The sequence below is a fragment of the Pollicipes pollicipes genome, unplaced genomic scaffold, assembly GCF_011947565.3.
Source record: "Pollicipes pollicipes isolate AB1234 unplaced genomic scaffold, Ppol_2.1 Scaffold_2555;HRSCAF=2994_pilon_pilon_pilon, whole genome shotgun sequence".
In the NCBI taxonomy this organism is placed as follows: Eukaryota; Metazoa; Arthropoda; class Thecostraca; order Pollicipedomorpha; family Pollicipedidae; genus Pollicipes; species Pollicipes pollicipes.
Window position 1 is genome coordinate 18,527,547 of NW_023596136.1, and position 25,859 is coordinate 18,553,405.

Consider the following 25,859-nt stretch of genomic DNA (forward strand, 5'->3'; position numbering starts at 1 on the left):
CTGTGATACTATTCAAGGACCACTCGCTGGGATGTGGGTAGCCATCAGGGGCATCGATTCACATTCTTTTATGAGAGCCCCGCCCACCCTCTCACTTGATTACTGTAATTGTTGTTGTTTATTTAGCCCTTATTTGTTTCCTGTAATGTCACAAAATGTGAGAACAATTTAGAGCATCACATAGTTTATATCTGCTGGGCAATACTTGCCGGCCATGACTGTCATGCTGCTAGATAAATCACTGTCTTCAATGTGCAGCACGATTAAAAACAGAAAATGGAGTTTATCAATGTCAAACGGATGCTTATCCTTCGAGAAGCACATTTGGTGGGACAGGTTGTCTTTACCTCTACTCATCCCCTCCCTCATTTCTCACACAAATCGACGCCCCTGGTAGTCTTCAGTTCGACCGTAGCAACCTGAGTTCACCAGATCGATAATTTACAATAAATATGTGCGTTTTTACTTGATTGTAATGTTTCAAGAGAGTTGTAAGCACGGTTTTTGACAACTACATAACGTTGCAGAGACATCGGCCAATTAGTGTTGCTCCTCCCTGCATGACGGTCAGTGACGTCACGTATACGTCAGCGACACATTTTTTAGACAGATGTGGCGATTATATTACAAATCTGACGCACATAGCCGCAAAGTCGCATGGAGCTCTAAGAGCGGGTTGGATTCGTCATTTCCATACCAGGCGTGTTCTCCTTGAAAGTCCGGCGGCCGTGCCTTTCCGGGACCGGATGTGATACATTGGTGAAACCGGTGAGAATCCCGCCCATGTGGCTGTTGCAGTAGATCTTGACATTTCATTCTGTGCCTGAAAATCAAAATAAAGGTTGCGTTGAATGTGAGGTGTACCCATGATAACCCTCTGGATCTACTACCTCCTGGTTTTGGCTGAATCAAACTTTTTAGCAGTCAAGCACAGACTGAGTTTATGGTTGCCTGTATCACATACAGATAATTAACTGTGGTACTTCATGTATTGCAGACATGCCAAAAGAAATAGCATCCAGTGAAAGTGTGCTGCATCATCTTGACCAGCATGGCACATTCAACACTCAAGACTATGCCAACAATCTTGGGGAGGACCACCAAAAGATTGTTGGCATTGTCAAGAGTTTGGAGGGTCTGGGACAGGTGAGATTTCTGTACTGTTACCAGTATTTGTCACACAGCTGTTAGGCATGAATGGCTATATTTTTCATAGTTCTTGATGCTGCTTGATGCGCAGTAATGTTGTGACCGCTCGCAGTAATGGTGTTATGGCTGCTGTGTGTGTGCGGCGCTTGGGAGCTCACCATCGTAATTATAAAAAATTGAAGGTAAGAGCTTGAATCTACCTGTTTTGTGATTATGTACAATATGTCCTGCCTTAAACACGACAAATGGTGTACAATGATTTTTTCTAATGTTAGGTAGGAAAGAACACCCTGACCCTTCTATTTTACCTTCGTTTGTCTGCTTCGCCAGTGTGTGTGATAACTCACCATGATTTATTTTGAATATGGTAGTTGTATAACCCTTTAGATAAGGCAACTTAAATTGTGTTTATGGTAATTGTATGAAAAGCTGTCCTGCTCTCCTAGTTAACTCAGTACCCTTCTAGGTGCCTTTGAACATTAATTTTCCTTATACTGAGGCAACTTTGCAATGTTTTGGCCTAAGTCATGGTTATATGGCATGTCCATGAAATGCAATTGTCCGTGAGGTGGGATTGAGAATGCAGTGTCCCAGCTGCGCCAGCAGTTTTGTGTGATTGGCATGAGAGGACAGGTAAAGAAATTCATCTGGTCATGCCCAGAGTGGTTGTGCAGGAACAGACAGCTGGGAGGACTGCTAATGGCCCCAGCAGCTGAAGATTAGTTAGAGCCCCATGTAGCTACTGTTAAGAGTGTTGTGTGAACTGGACTTTTGTGAATGCTGCTGTTGGTGAACTGCCCATGTGGTTTGTTTGACAAAAAATGGTGAATGGATTAGATTGTCTTGTCCTGCACAGTTTCAGGGGGCATGTGGCCTGTTAGGGCATTTTGGAAAAGTTGTGTCAAACTTGAATCACTTGTTAGAGTGATAGGATAAGTGGAGTCTTGTAGCATGCTTTACCAAGCAAGCTTATGAATTATCATCCCTGCCAAACTATCATATTTTTTTCTTAATGCAGGGTTTGAGCCAGGGCAGGATTTCAGGTTTTGTTTCCATCGCAGGATATGAAAATGATGATGTGACTGGAGATTGCCTGCCAGTGAAACAAAAGTGTTGAAGACAGTGCTGCAGTGCACATCTGTCACACACCTGTCTGCTCATATGTTGTCAACAATGGTCTGTGTTGCAGAAATGTAGTGGCAGGAAAGGTTGGGAAATCCGGATCCTGGATGCTCGTATTGTACAGCCATTTATTGTTTGCCTTTTCTAGTATGCAAACATACTGTCCATTCTAATGGTTCAGTTGGTACCTGCACCTGCCTCCCAATCCAGGCACCTGTAGTGGGTTGGATTTTAATCACTTTAGGTGCTCCTTATTTGCCCTTGACAGATATGGTCTGTACCTGGTAGCAGCCACCATGCTAAAGATCAGTCGATGTCAGAGGGCAGGATTAACCATGCCGAGCATTGCGGCATTTTAAACTCACCACGAAAATCTGCTATTACCTAGGATTTATGCAATGGGATGGTAGAGGTCAGGGCTCGCATTGCAAGCGTTGCTCAGCGTGAGCTCTGCTCCCAGAAATCCATCCATTTGAAGGCACCAATTTAATCTTTTAAAAAAATTCCTGTGGACCCAGCAAAATGGACAGTACTCATTCGCAGACATTTTGCTTTGCTCCCTATATTTTCACCCTGCTCTCATATGTCATGGGTCCCCATTACTGACTTTGGGCCAGCATCACCGCGACAGCCGCGAGGCAGTCTTCTGCGGCCTGCCAGCGTGTGACCGGGGGACTGACGACCCACAGCTCACCGCCTCCCCCGGCCCATGACAGGTGGTGCAGGTGGAGCAGGTGACCCACAAACACTGGGAGCTGACGGACGAGGGCCGCGAGGTGGCGCGCGCCGGCAGCCACGAGGCCAAGGTGTTCGACGCCGTGCCGCCGGAAGGCATCGTCCAGGCCGAGCTGATGGTACGACGTGGACCAACCAGCCCTGACTGGCTGGCTGCTGGGTGGTGCTGGGAGAGGTTAACAGCCATAGAGAGATGAACTAACTGGGCATGCTCGTAGTATGGTAAGTTTGCAAGTCCATGCTAAGGAAGATTGACGAAGGGATTCACTAATTTTTAATTCACTGCACCACGTCTCTGTGCACTTTGCACGATTGTCCCTACGGAGCATCACGATCAGCATCAGCGCTGTGTTGACGTCCGGCGTGCTCGTGCGTGCGCCCGGCCGCTGGCATGCTGTGACGCTTGACCTGGCGTCCGGCGTGCGCGTGCGTGCGCCCGGCCGCTGGCATGCTGTGACGCTTGACCTGGCGTCCGGCAGGCGGCCGTGCCGAACGCCAAGATCGGCTTCAGCAAGGCTGTGTCGTGCGGCTGGCTGCGGGTGGAGAAGCCTGCTGGCGGCGGCGCGGCGCGCGTCTGCCGCCGCGTGCAGTCCGTCACGGACGTGGTGCGCCTGCACCTGGCCGCCCTGTGCGACTCGCCGACGGCCGACGTCTCCGACAAGCTCAAGCTCGAGTACAGGAAGCGCAAGCTGCTGCAGGAGGTGTAAGTCAGGCGCCACCGCCGGCTGCGGCTGAGACAGACTGCAGGGGCAGGAATGCCGAACACTGACGGCGGCCTGGCGCGCATCGCGTCTAGTGCCGCGCTGAAGTTGTTGGGCGGACGCGATGGTCGGACCCCCGGATAAGTTGCAAACTTGCCACCGTTTCGTACGCGTGCGTGGCGTGTATAGACGTGAGTCGAAGGCGGGTATATGTACGCGTATGGAAGTGCATGGAGACCGTTATGAGAGAACGTTAGTGATCGGCCCTCAGGCCACATCATTTTCACCACTTCTGACGTTTTTGAAATCACAGTTCAGGAGCAATAGCTCTGTTTAGCATGTAAAGTCGCTGCATCATGCATTACTGTTTGCTTGTAGTTCTATTAGCTGTTTCAGATTATGAGCTTTTATCAAATCCAAGGTGCTCTCGTGGATCTCACGCGCCAGTTAACTCTATGACTGAAGGTTTGTGTTAACTTTTCAGATTATATGGAAATTTGCTACGATTTTTATCTGCTCCCAATAGTTATAGGCAAGTTTCACTCCGCTCCGTCTGACCCCCCGTCCCCCTCCGGCAGCACGTCCAAGAGTTATACGGTGTCGAAGGGCGCCGAGTTTACGCTGTCGGTGGAGAAGCCAGAGGCCGACCTGACGCCCGAGATGATCGCCTCAGGCGCCTGGCGCACCAAGACCTTCAAGCCGTACAACTTCGCGGCTCTGGGCGTGCCGCCGGCGCGAGGTCACTTGCACCCTCTGCTGAAGGTGCGCGCCGAGTTCCGCCAGATATTCCTCGAGATGGGCTTCTCCGAGATGCCCACCAACCGCTACGTTGAGAGCTCGTTCTGGAACTTCGACGCGCTGTTCCAGCCTCAGCAGCACCCGGCACGAGACGCGCACGACACCTTCTTTGTGTCAGGTGAGGTCGTGAGAGGGCCACGCGGCGAGGGCCGGGCGCTGCTCCTCCCGCCCACCATCATCCCCCCCCCCCCCCCCCCGCCTTGCCCTGTCGTATCCGTCCTTTTCGGATCGAGATAATTTTATTATCCTCAGCACACTGTCTCAGAGCGGCCAGGTCACACAAACACACACACACACACACACACACACACGCACGCACGCACGCACGCACGCATGCACGCACGCACGCACGCACGCACGCACGTAAAAAACCATGCGTTCAGCAGAGTGGCCTTGACGTCACGTACAATATTTTCTATACATGTCTCAACGAGCAGTCAAAGCAAGCTAGCCGGTCAATCATCATGTCACCGTGCAGACATTGTGCCGTCCGTCTTAATCAAACGCACCAGCAGTAAAAGAGCCGGAAACACGCACAAATGCACCGAAAACTGCCTGCTCCATACCATTGCCACGTCCCGCTGCCGATATGGGTGTAAAGGAACTGGATACCATGCTGTTGATTCATCCGTCTTTGTAAGACGGGGTGTAGAGCATGCAGATGTGGAGTCTGCTGAGCCCGCTGCGGCAGTTTTGTTCTGCTGTGACCAGAGGCTAATGTGATCGGGGTCTTACGATGCACTCAGCTGCTGAGGCTATATGGCGTCGCCTGCCTCTCACCCTGGGCGGAATGGTGGGCACCACGAGCGTTTGAACCCCTTACCTCTGGTTTTCCAGACACGCAGCTTAACCGCTGCACTATCGCTACCCCGTGAGCGAGTGTTAAGTGGTTAATTTCCATCACTGACGCATAGTTGTACATGCTGTGTGCGGCGCAACACATTGTTTATTTGAAACCAGTGTTCTGGACATAGAGGACGCATGGTGCAGCCCAGTCATTCATTCTTCAATGAATATTTGTATGAAACTCTGGGACAAACGGATGACGTGCAGTTGCGTAGTTTTGCCTATGCCGTATGCGAACCTGTCGCGCGGAGTTGCCGTCACCGTGTGCCTTCCGCTCTCGCCAGACCCGGCCACCAGCCTGCGTCTGCCGGCCGAGTACCTGCCGCGCGTGCAGCAGGTGCACAGCGTGGGTGGCTTCGGCTCGCAGGGATACGGCTACGACTGGAAGCTGGAGGAGGCGCAGAAGAATCTGCTGCGCACGCACACCACCGCTGTCAGCGCGCGCATGCTTCACCGGCTGGCGCAGGAGAAGGTGCGCGGACTTGTCGCCGAGCGCTGATCGTGCTCAGAAGTCGTGTGCGTCAGAGCTGATCGTGCTGCGGCCGCGGCCCGGTCAGCTCTGACGCCGTCTGTAGCTTGGAGAGATGCGATCAGCGTTGGCGTAGTGATGCCGGTGCTGTGCAGGGAGCGAAAGAAACAACCGTTCGCGAGGGCTGACACCCGGCTGGCGGTATGATGATTTGTTTACGGGCGTGATCCTTGCGTCTCGTCCTAGCCAGGTTTGCGTGTCGTCTTTAGCCGGTGCCGCGCCTACCCTCCGCTGACCTTCCGCTGACCTTCCGCTGACGGGAGCGTAGGTCACCCCGCCGCCCGGTGTGTCTGGTCCCAGCTGACTGTCCGCCGCCCGGTGTGTCTGGTCCCAGCTGACCGTCCGCCGCCCGGTGTGTCGGGTCCCAGCTGACCGTCCGCCGCCTGGTGTGTCGGGTCCCAGCTGACCGTCTGCCGCCTGGTGTGTCGGGTCTTGGCTGACCACCGCCGCTCGCTGTGTCAGGAGTTCCGACCAGTCAAGTACTTCAGCATTGACCGGGTGTTCCGGAACGAGACCCTGGACGCCACGCACCTGGCGGAGTTCCACCAGGTGGAGGGTCTGGTGGCCGACCGCGGCCTCACACTCGGACACCTCATGGGTGAGTGGCGCGTTGGCCTTCAGGCCGGTCCGCCTCAGGTCATGGGCCGTGACAGCTCTGGCGCTGAAGTGTCGCCGGGCTGGATAACCACAGACTCGCAGGTGTTGTACTGGAGACTGCGCTGTTCCGATGAGGCTCTGTGAAATTGTGGCATGTTATCGACGAAAGACAAAACATTGCTCAAAACGGATCTTGTACTGGGGACTGTGCCATTTTGATGAGGCTCTGAAATTGTGGCATGTTACCGACGAAAGACAGAACCTTTCAAATTAAGCACGTAATCTGAGATGATTAGCGTAGGAAATACGCTTTATTGAAAAAGGTATTTGCCATTCAATTGTGTAGGCCCTTGTCTTACTGCATCACGGCATTACACCCCCTCCAGCCTCCGCCGCCAGCCTTGTTCGCTCTCACCAGCCCCGCCGCCAGTCTTGTTCACTCTCACCAGCCTCCGCCGCCAGCCTTGTTCACTCTCACCAGCCCCGCCTCCATCCTTGTCCACACCCACCAGCCGCCGTCGCCAGTCGCCAGTCGCGCGCACTTTCATCAGCCCCGCCGCCTCACCGCTAGGTATCATCAACGAATTCTTCAAGAAGCTGGGCATCGAGCAGGTGCGCTTCAAGCCGGCCTACAACCCATACACGGAGCCGTCGATGGAGATCTTCAGCTGGCATGCTGGGCTCGGCCGCTGGGTGGAGATCGGCAACTCGGGCGTGTTCCGGCCCGAGATGCTGTTGCCCATGGGCCTGCCCGAGGACGTCAATGTCATCGCCTGGGGCCTGTCGCTCGAGAGGTATTTGGTGGACAGGTGGCTGACGCCTTTCGCTGACAGCTCCCGCTCGAGAGCTGGCTGACGGGCGGGTTCCTGGGGGCCTCTGCTCGAGAGATGGAAGCTCTTTGGTCATCGGCCGTGGTGGGCGGCACGGTCTTTGTCATGCAGGTCAGATTGCTGGGCTGCCATGGAGTTTATGGTTGCTGAATGCCGATGCGCGGTGGTTAGATATGACCCGAGCACACCACCAGAGGGGTCCCGTAGGCGCTGTCACGTTGAAGATGGCAACAAACTAGCTCGCTACGTGCTGTTCTCATGACAAAGCGGACGTGCAAGCTCTTTATGCATTTCAGTAATTTTATGCATTGCGATATGCTTCTGGGGTAGATGTGACAACTCTCTCGCGCCTTTCCTGTTTTGAAGAGCGGTAGAAGGGGTGGGGGGGGGGGGGGGGTGGGATGGACTTCGTGCTGCGTGAATGGGAGGTCCTTTTTCGAAAAAGCGTAAACTTACCAATTAAATGTAGTCCTGGAGTTTGTTGTCTCCAGCTGTCGGAGGTATGTCAGCGCAAATTTGGGCACAACCAATACTTACAACAAATGTTCCAAGCATGTGACATAAACTGGTCCAATATATTTTACTTGAATCGAAATGCCTATATAGCTTAGTCTAATAGCTTCATCTAAGACATTTCGAAGCATATATATGTACATATATATATATATATATATATATATATATATACATATGTGTGTGTGTGTGTGTGTGTGTGTGTGTGTGTGTGTGTGTGTGTGTGTGTGTGTGTGTGTGTGTGTGTGTGCGTGTGCGTGTGCGTGTGCGTGTGTATGTTGATATATTCCAAGCTTTCCCACACGGAATCACAACTATTTCGCATTGCAAGCGTAGTTGCACAACATTCACCCGTAAAGTGCCGAGCTCAAAACTGGATGAACAGTGACCACTAGCATTGTATGTATGTTTGGACGACATGTAGTGAGGTCCGTCGGGCAGTGTGGCGGCACTGTCACAACATGGAGTGTTTTTGCGCTACCTGGATACCTTTGTGATTTGCAGCACAGGTGTTGTCCACTTCCTTTTGTCTATCTACGTACTAATTGGTGAACCCAAATAGCACCGGGTGGGCAGTTTTGTGTGATGAGACATGCGTGCGACGGGCTGCACTATTTTGTCCGCGCACGGCCCATGTGCACACTTCCCCATCGCTTGTGCAATCATCACGTGTATTATTTGACCACCACATGTTGCCACTGCCGCCACCACGGATATCACCGCGGCTGGCGCGTGACGTTGTACGCCAGGGAAGTTTGCGTACTGGTGCCTGTAATGTAAGCATCAGATGTGGCTGGAGGCTGGCGGGAGCCGACCGCAGCATATTGCCGGGGCACGGCACGTCACACCCGCCGTGTGTGTGTGGCTGGAGGCTGGCGGGGGCCGACCGCAGCATACTGCCGGGGCACGGCACGTCACACCCGCCGTGTGTGTGGCTCGAGGCTGGCGGGGGCCGACCGCAACATACTGCCGGGGCACGGCACGTCACACCCGCCGTGTGTGTGGCTCGAGGCTGGCGGGGGCCGACCGCAGCATACTGCCGGGGCACGGCACGTCCCACCCGCCGTGTGTGTGGCCCGAGGCTGGCGGGAGCCGACCGCAGCATACTGCCGGGGCACGGCACGTCACACCCGCCGTGTGTGTGGCTGGAGGCTGGCGGGAGCCGACCGCAGCATACTGCCGGGGCACGGCACGTCACACCCGCCGCGTATGGTCGTGTTTCAGGCCGACAATGATCAAATACAAGCTGGACAACATCCGGGACCTGTGCGGCCACCGCGTCAACCTGCAGATGGTGGCCAGCAACCCCATCTGTCGGCTGGACAAGTAATGGCCACCCCGTACCGTACGCTATTCCGCCTGCCGGTAGAAGTGATTAGAAGTAGCCATCCGCCAGCGAAAGCGGCTTGGGGCACTGTAGGACTACATGGGCGCCTACGCTACTTGGAAACACATTTCTAAAGCGTTTCATACAGACTAAGGCCTCTTGGACGTGAGACGGGCTAATGTAAAGCTTACGTGAAACACTGCATGATGGTCATCATCATGCCCTGCTGTTTTTGATAAGTGTATGAGCATAGGCTTGGGAGGTAAAGTTGGACCAAGACTCTCATGGCGGGGTTTACAAGCCTATGTTTTGAACGATATCGGAACTTGGGGTTGGAGGAAACTGGATGCCACGTGACTGTGCCGCTCCCACCTGGTTACCGACGCGACGCGACGCCGATGCGATATCGTCTGTGATGGTGGTGCCGTCTGACCTACGGCTGCTCGTGTCGCAGGCAGCCGGGCTCGACGCCGCCCGACCGGGGCCTGGCGCGGCTGGAGCGGCGCCAGCAGGCGGTGCTGGCTGACCTGGACGGCCTGGCGCTGCAGCTGGCCGAGTGTCGGCGGCGCCGTGGCCTGCCCCAGCTGGCGGCGCCGGGCTCCGCCGCAGCGCCGCCGCCGTCGCCGTCGGCCGGCCGGCTGCGGCTGGCCGTGTACGCTCCGCCCGAGCGGCCGCCGCTCGCATTGGCGCTGCTCTGCCGCCTGCTGTCGGCCCACGCCCCCGTCTGGTGCGGTGAACACGTACACTCTAGCTGCGAGCGGGCACAGACAGGGGCCCGCCTCCTGCCGCCGGCCGACGGCCTGTCGCCGGCGGCGGCACTGCTCCACGTGAGCCTGGTGTGGCGGCCCGGCTCGGACCTGGAGACGGCGGTCGGCGCGCCGGCGCCGCGGCTGCGCGGCGAGGCGGCGGCCGCCCGCCTCCTGGCGCGTCTCCTGCAGCCGTGGCGGCCGCGCCTCTACGCCGAGAGCTCGGCCGTTGACCGCTGGCTGGACGAGGCTGACCTGGTGGCCGCCGAGGGCGGGCGGCGGGCGCGCGCCGCGCTGGTGGCGGCCGTGACGGCGGCGCTGGCCGGCCGCCGCTGGCTGGTCGGCGACGCCCCCTCGCTGGCTGACATCGTGTTGTGGTCGCTGCTGACCCAGCTGGGCGCTGTCACGCCGCCGCTGGCCGCCTGGGCCAAGGCTGTCGCAGGCCTCACGTAACGTCCGCGCGTCGGCTAGGGGTTCCCTGGCGGCCGCGGCTCCGCCCTGACCATGCTAGGGGGTGTTCAGGGGTAGGCACTTGACCAACCGACGGACGGGGTATTTTTGGAATGGTTCGGATTTTTCAATAGCCGCATCTGCGCGTCTGTGCGTCTGCGCTGTGACAGATGTCTTATTATAACGGATCCATCGAGCGTTGGCCCGAGTGTACGTGCACTCTGCTTTGGAGCTGCATGGGCTGGCGTTAGGAAGGTGAACTTTTGGAAAAGTGATTGCACAAGAGGTGACAATAGACGTGCGAGGCTTTCTGGATGTGTTTGGCGCATGCGTATCTCTTGCTGAGAATGGTGACGTATATGCACGCTTGTTCATTGGGACTGAGACGACATGCGGCGTGAGCGGCTCAACGCGCTGTGCTTGCACGTATTCTGGCGGCTAACAATGAAAAGCAAACGAGGCAACGGGAGGACACCTGAAAGCGTGAAATCAGTGGCGATGCTTACGGTGACAAAACGACCCTCTGCGTGCCTCACATACTATCGCATCTTGTGGTCAGTTATGTGGTCAGAATTTGAGTGCCGTGGCATGTATTGTGGAACCCATTTCAAAAAGCTCAGGATTTCGTAAACAAAGAACCGTACGGGATCCTGGATTTATTCTTGGGATCCAGTGACGTTTGTGGTGTACCTTGCTGGCTAGATGCGTGGGTGAATGGGGGGGGGGGGGGGGTCTGAGGTTCCTAATTTGAGTGTGGAAACGACGCAGCAGCTTGTGTGACATAGGTGCAGTTATGCAGCCGTTTGGATTGGGGGAGGGGGGGGGGGGGGGGGCAGTTGCGCGATAACCCCGAAATTGTGGAGTTGGTTCAAGGGTGTGACGTCGTGCTCATTGTGGAGTCTCCAAGTCGACACGCGGGAAATGGCCAGTGATCACGAACGCACGGCTGGCCGCCGGCGCCCCGCAGACAGCCGAGATCAGCGCCGCCGCGAAACGACGCCAGCTGTCGGAAAATGCAAATCGCGTCTGCGTTCGCTCGGCGCACGCTGTTGTTGTTGATTGGAGTTTTAGGGCGCGTCGACTACTGCGGTCATTTTGCGCCCACGCTCGGCGCACGCCCCGAGCACTGATCTGGCATTACGGCGGCCGGTCGTGGCATCGGTGGTCACGAATCGCTCGAAGCAATTGAGGTCTGAGAATTGGTATGCCGTGGCACGTATGGTAGAACTGTCACGCCGCGGTAATCAGTGGTTGTGTACGGGCTGCTCGTATCTGATCTGGTCATCGCTCGATATCGGTGCAGTGTATTTTGAGACTATGATAGGTGACCGTGGATCGATGTATATACATACAGATGCCAAATCACGTCATCCGCTCAACAGAATCTCCGCAGCTGAACGCCAAACCCTCCATAAGAAGTTGTCCCCGGCAATGCGGCAAGTGGCCGTCTGATCACTGCCGCGACCTTGTTCTGATGACTGTCGCAGAACTAGTCCGCAGGCTATGAGTCGCGCAGCGCTGACGCCGGACCATCAGCCGTCGCGCAGCGCTGGCCCTTGGTCAGGAGATATCCCACGGTGCTCACCTTCCCCGGGACACTCCGGTCACGGGCAGTCCTGTGTTCACTGATCCTAAATCACGAGCCATCCTGCGGCACCGGCCCCAGGTAACGATTCGTCCTTCGGCGTTGACCCCGGGTTACGGAGCGTGCCTCACTATCTCTGGTCCGCAAGCCATGGTGTAGCGAGGCTTTTCTTGGGACGAAACTGACCTCACAAATAATGCGGGCAGTACATGCGGACAGGGTGACCTACGTCATACCCGTCCCCAGCGCGGTGGTGGCCCGCGTCTCCAACAGGCGGCACTTGTCGGAATTGCAGGGTTGGATGGCTGAGCGTACGTGCCGTTCCTCAGTCACCACAAGCGGGTGGAGGGCGTCCGTGGCGGGGTCCTCACCGTAGACGCCCTTGGGATGCACGGGCTGCAGGTTATGCGCGGCTGCGTCGACGGCCGGCCGGCCCGGCCCGTACGTGCTACACGCGCGGGTCGGCTGTGCTCTGGCGCACTGTGATCCACCCATTTATCTTTGGCAGTCAGGTCAGTGGGTTCACCGCGACCAGTGTGTGGAGGTGGCAACGCCCTATGATTCCAACTTGGTCACGATTTTGACCTTTAGGGCATTTATTGTACCAGCCTGTCGCCAAACTGACCTGTCGCCCTCCATTTAATTGACAAATGTGCATCCAATGTGCACGTGTGCGTATTTTAGTCTTCGTCCCAAGAAATTTACATCCTGATATCGCATGGTAATCGCACGATCCTGACACCGCATGGTCATGTTTTTGTTGGGCAAACCGACATCTAAAAAGTTTTAAGTGTGATCTTCCATACCACGCAATTATTTAAGAATATTTCCTCCAATTTGTATGTACCTTATTGTAACGTGGCAATTTGTCTGTCAGTGGGATACCACCAAGATTAGCAAGTTGCTTTGTAAAGCAGTATTTTAACACCATCTACAACCTGGCAATTTATGCGTACCCTGATTCCACCATTCACGATCATGATCGCGGCTTGATATCGCGGTTGTTCTAGAGCAAGGCGTTCCGCAGCGTTTATCGGGCGAGTGCATCAGTTTGCGTTGGGAGGAGAGGCTTCGTCAGTTACCTTTGTTCAGCTTGAAAAAGCTATTCGAAGTGAGGAAGGTGTGGTGGACATCTTGGATTTGGTCGAAGGCCAAGAAGCCGATAACAAAACGGAGCCTGAAATAATTTGACAATCTGTCACCTGTCAAGTGAACATTTGCAATGGCATTCACATTTGCAGCCTTTTCATACATATTAGCACTCATATTTGATGCGGTGCTGATCTTCTTCGCTATCTTCCACGTAAGTTGTTCATTTATCTGGTTTATGCGCACAACATTAAGTTAACACAGACTAACACTGGTGATCAAATGTATCTGTGGCGTGCTTGTACTGTTGCATATTGGGCCAAGGGAAAGCTCAGGAGAGGGAGCTGAGATGCTGGAAATTATTTTAAGGGGAATGTTTCCCCAAAAAGGCCTCCTAGGTAGTCTCAATGTGTCAAACTTGGCTCAAATGTGCGCCTTGTGCCAAATTTTCATAATTATTTTGCCTTGAAAAAGAGTTGGGGATATTTGCCCAAAATGACCATTACAATACCTGAAATTCCTGGAAACATTGGTTCTGTCCATTGCAATCGGTGGTGGTCATGCGTCAAATATAGAGCACTAGGATTTGTTAGGCACTCAAACTTTGAATGGTCTGCAGAAATTATCATCAACTGTATCACAGACATGTTCCATGCTCGGCATAGCTCATTGTGGCATCTATGTTTTGCCATCTGGGTTCAGTGCCATCAAATGGTCATGTGATGTTTTGACTGGTTGGAAAAATCCATGGTTAATCTTGGTGGGCTGGTGTAAAACATACATAATGAATGCTCCAGAGGCTACCAAAAACATGGGATGGTTTTGTGTTGTCTGAAGGGAGATTGTGCCAGAAAGTCTTAAGGAGCTGCTTCACCCCTTCCCCTCTCCCTCACACTGATCACTTATTATTTGCTTTGAACTATGACACTTGGAGAATCAATACATGACATTGGTATCTATGCTCACCATTGTTAACACTCTTGTTTGACACATATAGCATTTAATCAGTTATGAAAGAACTTAGAAGGTCTGCACAGAAGTAGGCTCAATGGGCATTTTCAGAGAAAAATGAGCTAATAAGGAATCTGACCTAATGACTTCAGCTCTGATCTTAGATACAAAAATTGCTAAGTAAATCTTGCTAAGCTTTTCATGATATATTAAATAACCTTTTATTTATCCTTTGATCTTAACACAACCCTGGGTGGCTGGTTAGATATCCTTTGCTTGGGTGGGGGTCAATTTGACACCCCTGAGATCTCAGAAACTAAGACAGCAAGAGATGCCAAACTCACAGGGTGTGCTGGCCTGGCCTGGTCTGTGTGTACTACTGGGGATAATGTTTCAGGTTCCTAAGCCATGACCTTTGGGCCAGATATGGTCAAACAAGCTCAAACTTAAGGTTGGTGTCCAAGTGCTCCAGAGGCTAGATGCCTGTTCTAAACTGAAGATCACGTGCTCATTTTAGGTCAGTGTTCTTGTTTGATCTCCCAAAGGTTATGGTGACCAAAATCATACAAGACTGCCTTGAGTTTTGCATTGAAATAAGCAACAAAGATTACACTAGGCAGTATATTCCTCCAACAGAATGTTGATGTGGGTCATTTTAAGCCAGTGACCTATTCTGACCTTTAAGAAGTTAATTGAAGGTGTATAATGTGGTTCCCGTGGCCAACAAATTTGAAATGAACACCGGGAACTACCCCATCCAGTAAGCCCTAGAGTAATAAAGCGAGTTGTTCTTGACTTTGGTATGCCCTTCATACCTAACCCTGGATCAATGGAATTTGTTCAGTTGATTGCAGTGTTGGCTGAGAAAGTACATCAGAGGTGTATGATTTTGCCTAACACTGTTATCACATCAGATTGAACAGTCTTCTAGAAATTGACTGCTGAATCCAAGGCCTGGCTGGGATCTGCCATAGGTCAACAATATTGCAAGGTACATTGAAATTTGTGATACCAAATGATCCACCAGTCACCTACAGGTAGGCAAAATTGGACATGGCTATGTGGTACTGCTCAAAAACCATCTTGGAAAAACCTTTGGAGGGCTCAAATTGACCCCACCCTACTGTGCATTAACAATAAGTAATAGGAGATGCAGGCAACACTCCTTCCCATCTCTGTCAAGGTAAAGATGTTGTGTAATGACTGCCATCATCATTGTGAAGGTAAAAGTGTTCAGGCCATGCTCTGAAGTGAATGTAGTATACAATATTGTTTTGTAAAATTGATATCACTTCAATGCCTGCTTAAAGTATGGGCTTGTGGGGTATTATCTGGCTTTTGTTGTTTGATGCAAGAGCAAGTGCTAACATTAGGATAAAGGGTTTTTAGAGTATCATGAGGTGGGGATCTTGTGTGTCAGTATGTACACAAAGCTTTGGCATCATGAATTTCTTGGCCTTCACCAGTTGTTGACCTTCACCAACCAGGCCCTGAGAATGACCAGTTGGTTTGTGCCTTTCAGCCATGTACCTGTCTTTGTTCATTTTTTTCAGATAATTGCCTTTGATGAGTTGAAGACTGACTACAAGAACCCCATAGACCAATGCAATAGTCTCAATCCAGTAAGTATGGTAGTGGACCATGTGGCTAATATTACTCCACCAGTGTTCGCAATGTGTGTTGATGCAGCATAGAATTGCATTACTCAAGTGCTCTTGAAATGTTTTTGTCAGACTTGAATGTCATTTTTTTGTGATGTGCAGATGTCATTTAGTACAATTTACAATACTTCATAAGCAAATGAGCATACAAAAATGGACATTACACTTAGCATGCATATGACAGTATCTGTCTTGTCATAGGGGCACATTCTTACAAGTATTCTTGGGTCAGCCATGTTCATGTGCATTTTGCTTCAGGCACACTTGTGCTCATACTAATGTGCACAGTTCAATCCACATGTGCTATGGGACAGATACTTGGAGGATGAACACACAATAATTGTGGTGCATGGAGGACTGTTTGTGCTGCAAATTGGTATACTGTATTTACTCTGCAATGTGCATCAGGCATTATTTTGGAAAGTATGCACTCTTGGTCCAGCAGTTAGGTCTTTGCTCACATTGTTTGGATTGTTACAGCTGGTGCTGCCAGAGTATCTCATACACATTGTCTTCAACTTCATATTTCTTCTGGCTGGAGAGTGGTTCACAGTTCTCCTGAATGTTCCACTGATTGCCTACAACATCAACAGGTCAGAATTTGCTGCAATTGTTGTTTGCTACCATGTCAGTGTCATACATCAATTGCCTTTACAATTTGGGATTTGGTTCTTACCACAAGGAGGGCCTTAGTACCAAGCATGCTGCGGTCCGATGCTAAGTTGGTTGTTCAGTGCACAAACAATTCGCGAGGAACAGGCCGATGTTTGTGCCAATTCACGCAACTACAATATGCGGCGCGAGCGCAATGTACCCGGCTGGGGTCGTGCCTGCCCATCCTCCAATGTTGAGTGTGCTGATGATGGGGCAGGGTCTGCCTCTCTGTAACTGTGACGTCGTGCTGTGGCCCTGCCACGGTCTCCGCCGTCGGCCTTTCTGCGTGTGACACCGCCTGGTGCGAGATCTGACCAGCGCCGTCCCGGCGGTCGCTCGTGCCAGGTACCGCACGCGACCCGTGATGAGTTCGGCCGGTCTGTACGACCCCACGAACATCATGAACGCCGACACGCTCAACAAGTGCCAGCGCGAGGGCTGGATCAAGCTGGCCTTCTACCTGATTTCCTTCTTCTACTACCTGTATGGGTGAGTGGGACGGATAAGTTGCCGTGGACCCGGCCAGAGCGACGGCGGCGGCGGGCCAGGGCAGGTGACGTGACATGACGTAAGTTCGGCCGAAGTGATGTGGGTTGAGTTGAGTCGTAGTGAGGTGATTTGAGTTGAGTTTGAGGGAGGGAGGTGAGGTAAGGTGAGGCTCTGCAGGTGGGGGTCACCCACGGAGCGCCCGGCCCCATGCCTGTCATGCCTCACTCACCCTCGGTGAAAGCAATCTGTGCACTAGTAAGGTCTCCACTCAACGCATCCAAGATATCACTTGGGTTTTGTCTGCACGGCACATTGAGGCGAGGCAGGATGACGCCGGGAACCACCGGTGGCGAACGCAGATTGATTCGGCATGGTAAAGCTGCGGGTAGAGGTGTTTCAACGCTGTCTTTGAATTCGGCCTAGCCTTAGGACAGCGAGTGTATCAGTTTCCACACCTACTTTGTCGAACCGTCCACCCGCAGGCGCACCTACTGACCTTCCTCGTGTGCTGACTTGCTGTTGCTGCTTCCCGCTGTCCGCCGTGCTCTCTCGGCAGCCGTTCAGACGCCAGCGTCCGTCGCGCGAGTGGCTGACAGCGGCCCGCTCCCGCCGGCAGGATGATCTACTCGCTGATCTCGGCCTGAGCACGGCCGGCCGGCCGCAGCGACAATCCCAGAGGGTCGGCGGCGCGGCGCGGCCCTCCTCCGTCCGGCGGCGCTGCGCGGCGCGGCACCGCCCGCCGCGTGTGCGCGCGCGCACTGACCGCCCTTGGCGAAGTATGCCCAGTGTGGGCAGTACTCAACGTGCATCTGATCAGCTAGGTGATATATTTTATTTGTGCTCGATTTGAGTGATTTGGACGCGCGGCGCTGCGATACATGAGATTTGGCGGGGCGTGCTGACCGTGGCGCACCGGCCAACACGCCGACGCTAGTCACGCGCTCACGCACAAGCCGGCGTGAGCGGCTCAATAAAGGGCGAGGACGTTCGCGAGGCCATCCAATGAGTGGTGTGTACGATGATCCCTCTGGGAGGCGTTTGTGAGGCGCCTGTCGGCTGGTCAGCACACTGGTGGCAAGTTATCCCTACACGCGACCGGACCGGACGGGACAGAGCGGTGCCATACGCAGGACTTGAACAAGGACCCAAACACACCGCACGGGGTATGCGGCGCACAGCACGCGGACGCGGCCGAGCCGCGAGTCAGGGAACGGCGGGCCTCGTCTCGGTGCGGACGGGACAGCGTCGGGTGCCTCGACCGGGACAGCTGGCCGGTGGTTTAGCCGGCTCTGCAGCGGTGACGCAGCCGCGGACCGCCGGGGCCAGCCGCTGGTGCAGGTGGTGGCGGGTGACGCGGCGTCTCTGCCTCCCCGGGCGGCCCTTGGCCGGTGCGGCGCCCCTTACTCGGAGTATCGGCCGGCCTGCACCTCGGCGTCGCGGGTGGGCTGCTCGTGTTGTGCCAGGTGGCGGCGCTCGACGGCGCTCTGGTCGACGGCCGGGCAGCCGGTGCCGCCCAGCTGGGCCAACATGACGTCCCGGGCGGCCGCCAGGTGGCGCTGCTGGTGGCGCCGCAGACGGGAGCGTGTCTCCTGCCGCTGCACCTCCGGCAGCACGAAACTGTGCACCAGCTCCGACACCAACTCCTCCGACTGCCACTGGTTCCGCGGACTGTCAGGGCACGGGGCGGGGTCAGAACACCAGCTAAGCCGCCTATCACTGACAGGTCCCGAACCCGGACATTGTACGGGGTCTGGGCGCCGACGTCCCAGACTGCCGCTGGTCCCTCGGACTAATACGTTATGGTGTACCGGGTCAAAACATCGGACCCTCAGATTACCACTAGTTCCGCCGATTCTCCCACCGCGGGGAGCAAAGTCACCGGCACCAGCCGCTCCAGATGCTCCCGTGCGGCAGTGGTCAGAAAGAATCAGCCCCTGAACTACCGCACGGACCACCATGGAACACTCGCACCCACGTCCAGGCCATGTGGATGCACTCACGGTCAGATAATCCAAAAACGTCGCCTCATTGACAGCTGCTGTCCACGGCCAGAAAAGCCGCAAGCTCGGGCGTAACAGCACAAAAATCGTAATACCTGAACGTCAACGACACACAACTCGGAATACGTCGACATATTCCCTTTCTCAAAGGATAATAAACTTTAAAAATTCTTCCCCACCTGCACTTCAGCCCGGTACCCGCACCACCCACGCAGGATGGTGCTCCATCGGACACCTCGGTTACCCCACCGCTCGGGCCGTGACCGTCACACCACCGCTGCGGCCTCAGCGTGTCACGCACTTCTCCTCCAGCTCGTAGACAATGTCGTTGAGGTGGGCGGCCAGCTGGCGGACGTGCTGGCGCGCCTGCTGGTCAGCGGCGCGCTCGGTCGACTCGAGGATCACGTCCTCCAGGTATGTGTCGACCGTCTGCTGGTGCACCTTGAGCGTCTGCAGAGCGCCCGGCGCACGGTCAGGGGCTCACGCGTAAGAGCATCGCACGTCCGCCTCCCAGTGTGGTGCGGCTCAGGAAGACACTGGGATTGGACGCAAGGAGGCTCTCCCGTCTTCGGCCAGCCCCTCCACGCTGCACTGGGCGCACCTGAAAGTTCTGTGGACACACACGGGGTTCGCGCATGTTCTATGATTAAATCAAGGAAGCAATGTCAATGTCCAAGCGACCGTCGCTTGTCAGCAAGTGTTGAACTGTTCAGCAGCGAAATGCGTGTGAACAGCCTGTACGCGGGAGCTACACTGTCCGGGAGCTCAACGAACTGACTGGTCGTCGGCCCGCCGCCTGGCCGGCTGCCAGTAGGTGCACCGTTACCCGCCCGGTGCGCGCGGCCAGGGGTGGCGTTACCCGTTTGAAGATTTCGTCCATCTCCCGGCGTCGTCGGAGCTCACGCTGCCGGAGCCCGGCCTCGGCCGCCTCGCGCCGCTGCCGCTCCCGCTCGGCCATCATCACGAACGCGTGGATCCTGCGCTCCTCCTGCGGACAGCCGGCGGGCCCGGTCAGACGCCGGCACGGGGCTGACCGGGGACCCCGCGCTCTCTCTGTGAGTACCGGAAACGCGCTGCAGATCTGCAAGTGTCCTGCCTGTGCTGTAAACTCCTCCCCTCGCCCCTCTCAAATGAGTCCGGGGGTTTGTGGATCGGTGCTCTCTTACTGGGATCGGGCGCTGACGACTGGAGATCATTGTTCTCCGTCTGAAGCAGGGGAGACAGCCAGTACTGCCGGCTGGGGGGGGGGGGGGGCATGCCATCATCAATCATGGGTATCCGCCTGGGCCGGGGAGCCGCCCCGCCACTTGATCAGCGGCGTCGGTATCCCGCCGCCTCTCTTCTCCAGTATTGCCACATGCGGCACATTACTGTGGCATGCGGGGCGTGCAGCGGCCGTCTCCGCCGGGTCCGGCGGACGCAGCTCTCTCTATCTCCCTCTGACCTGCAGTCGGATGAGCTCGTTGCTGAGCTGGTCCAGCAGGCGGGCGACGGCGGCGCCCTCGATCCTGCTCAGCGCCTCCTCTACGTACTCGTCCTGACGGACGACAGGGCACCCGTCACGTATTCTGGAGAGTCCGCAGAACCAGTGCTGTCCTGCTGGTGGTGCTTGGACGTCCAGATAGAAACTTTGAAAGGCAGATTTGCCACTGGCCGAACACTAGGCGAACACTTGCTACCTACTACACACATTAAGCAGATGCTCTCAGCCTAGCTCCTGGTAAAATTTTTGGTAAAAGTGCTAGAACACGAGAACCGCCAGTGCCCGCACGCGCCTCCCCCAGCCAGTGTCTTAAGAGTGACACCAGGATCATGCCTGTAGCATCAGCTGACGGGGGATGGCGACGCGTCGCAGCTCGGTCGTCCACTCGCCTGTTTGGTGGCAGCGTCTCTCATGCGCTGCATGCAGACGACACGGCGCTGGTCGCGCGCTTTCAGCTCCATGGTACTGGCCTGGAGCGCGTGCGTGCCGCGCAGCTCCTGGATCAGGTCGTAGCGCCGCTCGACGCCGCGCCGCATCTGCGGCATGCGCTCGGGTCACGTCACTGCGGCGGGCACAGCCGGGCCGGCCGGGGCGCCCGGGCCGGCCTGCAGAGCCGCTGGATATGGACCGGAACAGCACGGGGCAGGGAGAGGGTGACGAGACGTCACGGCAGGTCAGCGGGCGATCGGAATACCTTGAAAGGAATCCTGCCGCATGCTGTCCGTGTGTGGCGTTAATGAAGCGCCTCTGAAGCGGCGATACAGAGTGCGCCCGTGTGGAGGAGTCGCACATGGTTTACTGAGCGATGGGTCTTTCGCGCGCGGACAGCATCCGCTTGGTGACGGCGCCCGGCCTCCTGACACGCCACGGCGCAGTGCCGGCGGCGCGAGGCTCGCGCTGCGCACGCGGGTGTGCCCGGCTGGCAGCGTACCCGGATCTGGGCGGCGCGGCCGCGCAGCAGCCGCTGCAGGCAGATAGCCGCCTGCGTCTGGTCGCAGTCCTGCTGGTCGGGTGGCTCCACCGTGGGCGTGATCGGCCGCGGCGGCGGGTGCACGATCTTCTCCAGGAAGCGCGGCGAGCCCGTCTGGTCACCGGCCGCCTCGCGCTCCTGCTCCGCCTGACGAGACGGGTTCTCACGGTCAGGTCAGCGGCGCATATTACGACTGGCATCAGCCTCTGCTCGGCCCGACGGGACGGGTTCTCACGGTCAGGTCAGCGGCGCATATTACGACTGGTATCAGCCTCTGCTCGGCCCGACGGGACGGGATCTCACGATCAGGTCAGCGGCACATATTACGACTGGTATCAGCCTCTGCTCGGCCCGACGGGACGGGTTCTCACGGCCAGGTCAGCGGCGCATGTTACGACTGGTATCAGCCTCTGCTCGGCCCGACGGGACGGGATCTCACGATCAGGTCAGCGGCACATATTACGACTGGTATCAGCCTCTGCTCGGCCCGACGGGACGGGTTCTCACGGCCAGGTCAGCGGCGCATGTTACGACTGGTATCAGCCTCTGCTCGGCCCGACGGGACGGGATCTCACGATCAGGTCAGCGGCACATATTACGACTGGTATCAGCCTCTGCTCGGCCCGACGGGACGGGATCTCACGATCAGGTCAGCGGCACATATTACGATTGGTATCAGCCTCTGCTCGGCCCGACGGGACGGGTTCTCACGGCCAGGTCAGCGGCGCATATTACGACTGGTATCAGCCTCTGCTCGGCCCGACAGGACGGGATCTCACGATCAGGTCAGCGGCACATATTACGACTGGTATCAGCCTCTGCTCGGCCTGACGGGACGGGTTCTCACGGTCAGGTCAGCGGCACATATTACAACTGGTATCAGCTTCTGCTCGGCCCGACAGGACCGGCTGTCACGGTCAGGGGGGGGGGGGGGGGGCGGCTCATCGAACACGGCTGAGGTCACCTAGGTATGTCACGTACATCAGTATCGTCCGTTTTACTGCGGTGTTTTGGTCGTGCCGCTGCAGCTCATGACCATGCTGCTGCAGCTCGTGACCCCGATGCAGCCGCTGGTGGCTGCTCGGCGTACCTTGATCATGCTGTGCACGTCGAGCAGCTCCTTCTGCAGCAGGTACTTGCGGGAGTAGCGCCGCTGGATCAGATGACTCACGGGCATGTCCGGCATCCGAATGACGGGTGACGTCAGCGACTCGCCGTACACCTCCTCCAGCATCTCCACACCTGGCGGCCGGGTCAGGGCCGACACGGGTCAAACGCTCGCCACACACGCTCCTCCGAACATGGCCGACAGATGGCGGTGGGTGCAGTTCAGCGACTCACCTGACATACTCAACCTCACAGTGCGTGACAGGGATATGTGAGCAAAAGAGAATGGAGCAAGTCACATGCATCCGTCAGGATATCTATGCCTGGCGGGGAGATAGATGGACATGTTGGAAGTGCACACCGTTAGCATGTCCACGCCTAACGGGGAGATAGATAGACACCGTCAGCATGTCCACACCAACAGAGAGATGAATGGGCATGTTTGAAGTGAACCTGTCAGCATGTCCACACCTGACGGGGAGATAGATGGACATGTCGGGACTGGATACCGTCAATATGTTCACCCTTAGCGAGGAAATAGATGGACATGTCGGAACTGGACACCGTCAGTATGTTCACTCTTAGCAGGGAGATAGATGGACATGTCGGGGCTGGACGCCGTCAGCATGTATACAGCTAGTGAGGAGGTAGATGGACACGCTGGAGTTATACAGACACCTACTACGAAAGCACTCCCTTCCTAAACAGCAGCGGCGGGTGCCTGGGTGCAACAGCCGTCAGCCTGCTACGCCTCGCTAGCAGCCGCCAGCTCTGCCCGGCCCCAGGCGCGGCCGTTCTACCTCTGCGCGTCTCCAGATAGGGCAGCTGGAGCCGCTGCGGCTGGCCGCGCAGATGATCGATGTCGGCGCCCTGGCGCGTGAGGGGCGCGAACGCCCGCGAGCCGGGCGTGTCGTACTCGGCGATGATGTCACGCTGCTGGCCGGACGCCTGGACCAGCTTGTGGTCCTTCCAGCGGCGCAGCCGGCGCACGTCTGGCCGCAGGGAGGTGTCACGCGCCGCCGACGCACGTCTGGCCGCAGGCGGGTGTCACGCGCAGCCGGCGCAAGTCTGGCTGCAGGCGGGCGTCACGCGCAGCCGGCGCACGTCTGGCCGCAGGCGGGCGTCACGCGCAGCCGACGCACGTCTGGCCGCAGGCGGGTGTCACCCGCGACCGGCATGCGCGCGGCGCCGCGCAGCGACGGGACGCTCAAGATGTCACCGCCTCGGGACGGCTGAACTTTGTCTGTCATGCGCAACCGGCAACAGAGAGGCAGGCGGACGCACGCGAGACGCACAAAGACGCGAGACGTGTCCCGAACGGTTAGCCACAGCGTGCTGCCGTTTTACACCAGAGGACGGTCTGAAAAGACCTTGTGTGGAATCAGGTTGTCGGCATAGAACTCTCACCTCATCCCTGTCATCGGCTTGTGGCCGAAAACAGATGATTCGCGGACGTCACATTTTCAACCATTCTCCACACATGCCGATGGTTACTGCGATCAATTAACTGCTACTCCGCACGATCATCACGACCAAGATATGTGACACATGTGCGCGCGCCAGAAGCAGTTAACTACACCGGCACTGGTACTGACTGACCCCAAGCTACGGCGGTCAGCAGCTGTGATAGGATCGTGCCCAAACCCCCCATAACAGCACGCCGGAGCACCAGCCGGGTGCATCACACACCAGCCACCCTGCAGTCAGACAGCGGCCCCACCTCGCGCGTACTGCGACTGGATGCGCGCGATCTGGGTGTCCCGCTCGGCCACGCGGATCTTCCAGCGTTTGTCCAGTCGGCGGGCCACGCGCTGCTTCCGCTTGTCCTCCTGCTCCTTCAGCAGGTGCTGCATTAGTTCCAGCCGAAGTGCCTGCGGCCGCGACGGCGGGTCAGCGGCCACGCGGTCTACGAGAAGTTTACAGCAGTGCCCGTCTCGCTTTCGGCCAGAGCAGACGGCCTGACCGCTCCAGAGCACAAACCAAGCTCCAGCTCAGGAACACTTGTCACCTAGCGCCTGAGCGCAGCCTATACAACCCGTCGTCTGCCAGCTCAGAGCTCGTCCCGGCCGATGCACCGCCGCTGGCCGCAGCGTTCGGGTGGAGCCGGCACTACCCGCGATCACGGCCTCAGAGGGGGGAGGGCGGCGGCCCGTCGCCGCTTCACAGCCGCCGACGCTCCCCACGCGCCGCGCCCTGGTGTCCGTCGGCGGCCGCGACCGGACCCGCACCTGTATGTCACTGATCTCCTGCTCGCGGACGACCCACTCCTGTCGCTCGATGCTCTCGATGAGCCGGATGCGTCGCTCGCCGTGACAGCGGTCGCCGGCCGGCGGCAGCGTGTCGCCCCAGCAGCGCCGGTTGCGCAGCCGCTCGATCATCTCCACCTCGGCGGCGCCGGCCGGCAGCCCGTGCCCTGACGACGCGGCGCCCGTCAGCCCGCTCGGCCGGCGGCCGCCCGCCGACACACGCACGCACGCACGCACGCACGCACGCACGCACGCACGCACGCACGCACGCACTCACGCTCGCACGCACGCGCGCGCACACACACACACACACACACACACACACACACACACACACACACACACACACACACACACACACACACACACACACACACACACACACACACACACACACACACAGCGTTTGGGCTCGGAGCCATTTGGGAGGAGTTCCACCCTCAATGTTTGTGTTGTGCTCAGCCGCCCCCCCCCCCCTCCCGTGACACTCAGAAAGTTCCAAAATTCACGGAAATACACGAAAGCAGTAAAAAGTTGGTGTCCATCGAAAAAAGGTTCTTTGATTCACAATGATCCTTATCATCTTCCACTCTTCCTTGGAAATACTGCCGATCGCGGGGCCACTCAAGACAGTGGCCGCTGAGACACGGCGTGGACAGAACCCAGCGGCGGGAACTCTCATGGAAACCTGTACCTTTTCAGAAAACCCGGGAATATAATCACAAAATAGATGAAACCATACGAACACATTTAATGAAGTTAAGTGATGATACCACTTATGCGACTGATTGGCATAGAGAGAGGGGCGTCACTTACTCCAGAAGAAGGCAACAACTGACCTCAGGGCTGAGTATAGCTTCCCACCAAAGCCGGGGGAGAACGTCGCTACCAAATTCAGTAGACGATCAGCTCGCAGCTGCTGGGTGCGCAGTGAAGGGTGCCTGGCGGCCATATAAGACACTGCGGATGACAGCTAGAGGGCAAGCCCGCCGACCCTGTACGAGAGAGCAGTTGGGGAGTACACTGACTCCCAGGCGACGGCGGCAACTGAACCCAGGGGAGGGCGGCTACAGGACCCAGGGGAGGGCGGCTACTGAATACAGGACGGCGACTACCGACCCCAAGGAAGGATGGCACTGACCCCAGGAGAGAGCGGCCACCGTCAGCTCCTCGGCCCAGTCTCCGTCCACCACGCGGTAGGGCGGCGAGTAGGGGTCCGTCTGCGCCTCCGACTCGCGGTAGTCGGTCTGCGTGCCGCGGCTGCGCGTGAGCGGCGGTGGC

The 25,859-nt window shown here is 56.6% G+C and overlaps 3 protein-coding genes across 3 annotated transcripts; 2 read left to right on the plus strand and 1 right to left on the minus strand.

The window, feature by feature from the left end:
- Window positions 1-677: 677 nt before the first annotated feature.
- On the plus strand, window positions 678-9,642 carry alpha-PheRS (phenylalanine--tRNA ligase alpha subunit). Its single transcript, XM_037233771.1, has 10 exons — window positions 678-768; window positions 998-1,146; window positions 2,988-3,125; window positions 3,486-3,709; window positions 4,286-4,623; window positions 5,636-5,823; window positions 6,343-6,478; window positions 7,049-7,271; window positions 9,045-9,165; window positions 9,602-9,642. Exons 2-9 carry the CDS (start codon window positions 1,000-1,002, stop codon window positions 9,148-9,150), a joined length of 1,500 nt encoding a protein of 499 aa, XP_037089666.1. The 5' UTR covers window positions 678-768; window positions 998-999; the 3' UTR covers window positions 9,151-9,165; window positions 9,602-9,642.
- A 3,241-nt stretch (window positions 9,643-12,883) lies between these two features.
- On the plus strand, window positions 12,884-17,775 carry cni (protein cornichon). Its single transcript, XM_037231462.1, has 5 exons — window positions 12,884-13,231; window positions 15,522-15,590; window positions 16,110-16,222; window positions 16,629-16,772; window positions 17,389-17,775. Exons 1-5 carry the CDS (start codon window positions 13,151-13,153, stop codon window positions 17,414-17,416), a joined length of 435 nt encoding a protein of 144 aa, XP_037087357.1. The 5' UTR covers window positions 12,884-13,150; the 3' UTR covers window positions 17,417-17,775.
- Window positions 17,776-17,878: 103 nt separating this feature from the next.
- On the minus strand, window positions 17,879-25,859 carry LOC119107878 (cilia- and flagella-associated protein 91). The gene is made up of 11 exons (XM_037231449.1): window positions 25,720-25,859; window positions 24,561-24,745; window positions 24,053-24,203; window positions 23,133-23,324; window positions 22,316-22,467; window positions 21,187-21,372; window positions 20,645-20,791; window positions 20,217-20,309; window positions 19,632-19,760; window positions 19,074-19,222; window positions 17,879-18,440 (listed from the first exon to the last, which is right to left on the minus strand). Exons 2-11 carry the CDS (start codon window positions 24,708-24,710, stop codon window positions 18,173-18,175), a joined length of 1,617 nt encoding a protein of 538 aa, XP_037087344.1. The 5' UTR covers window positions 24,711-24,745; window positions 25,720-25,859; the 3' UTR covers window positions 17,879-18,172.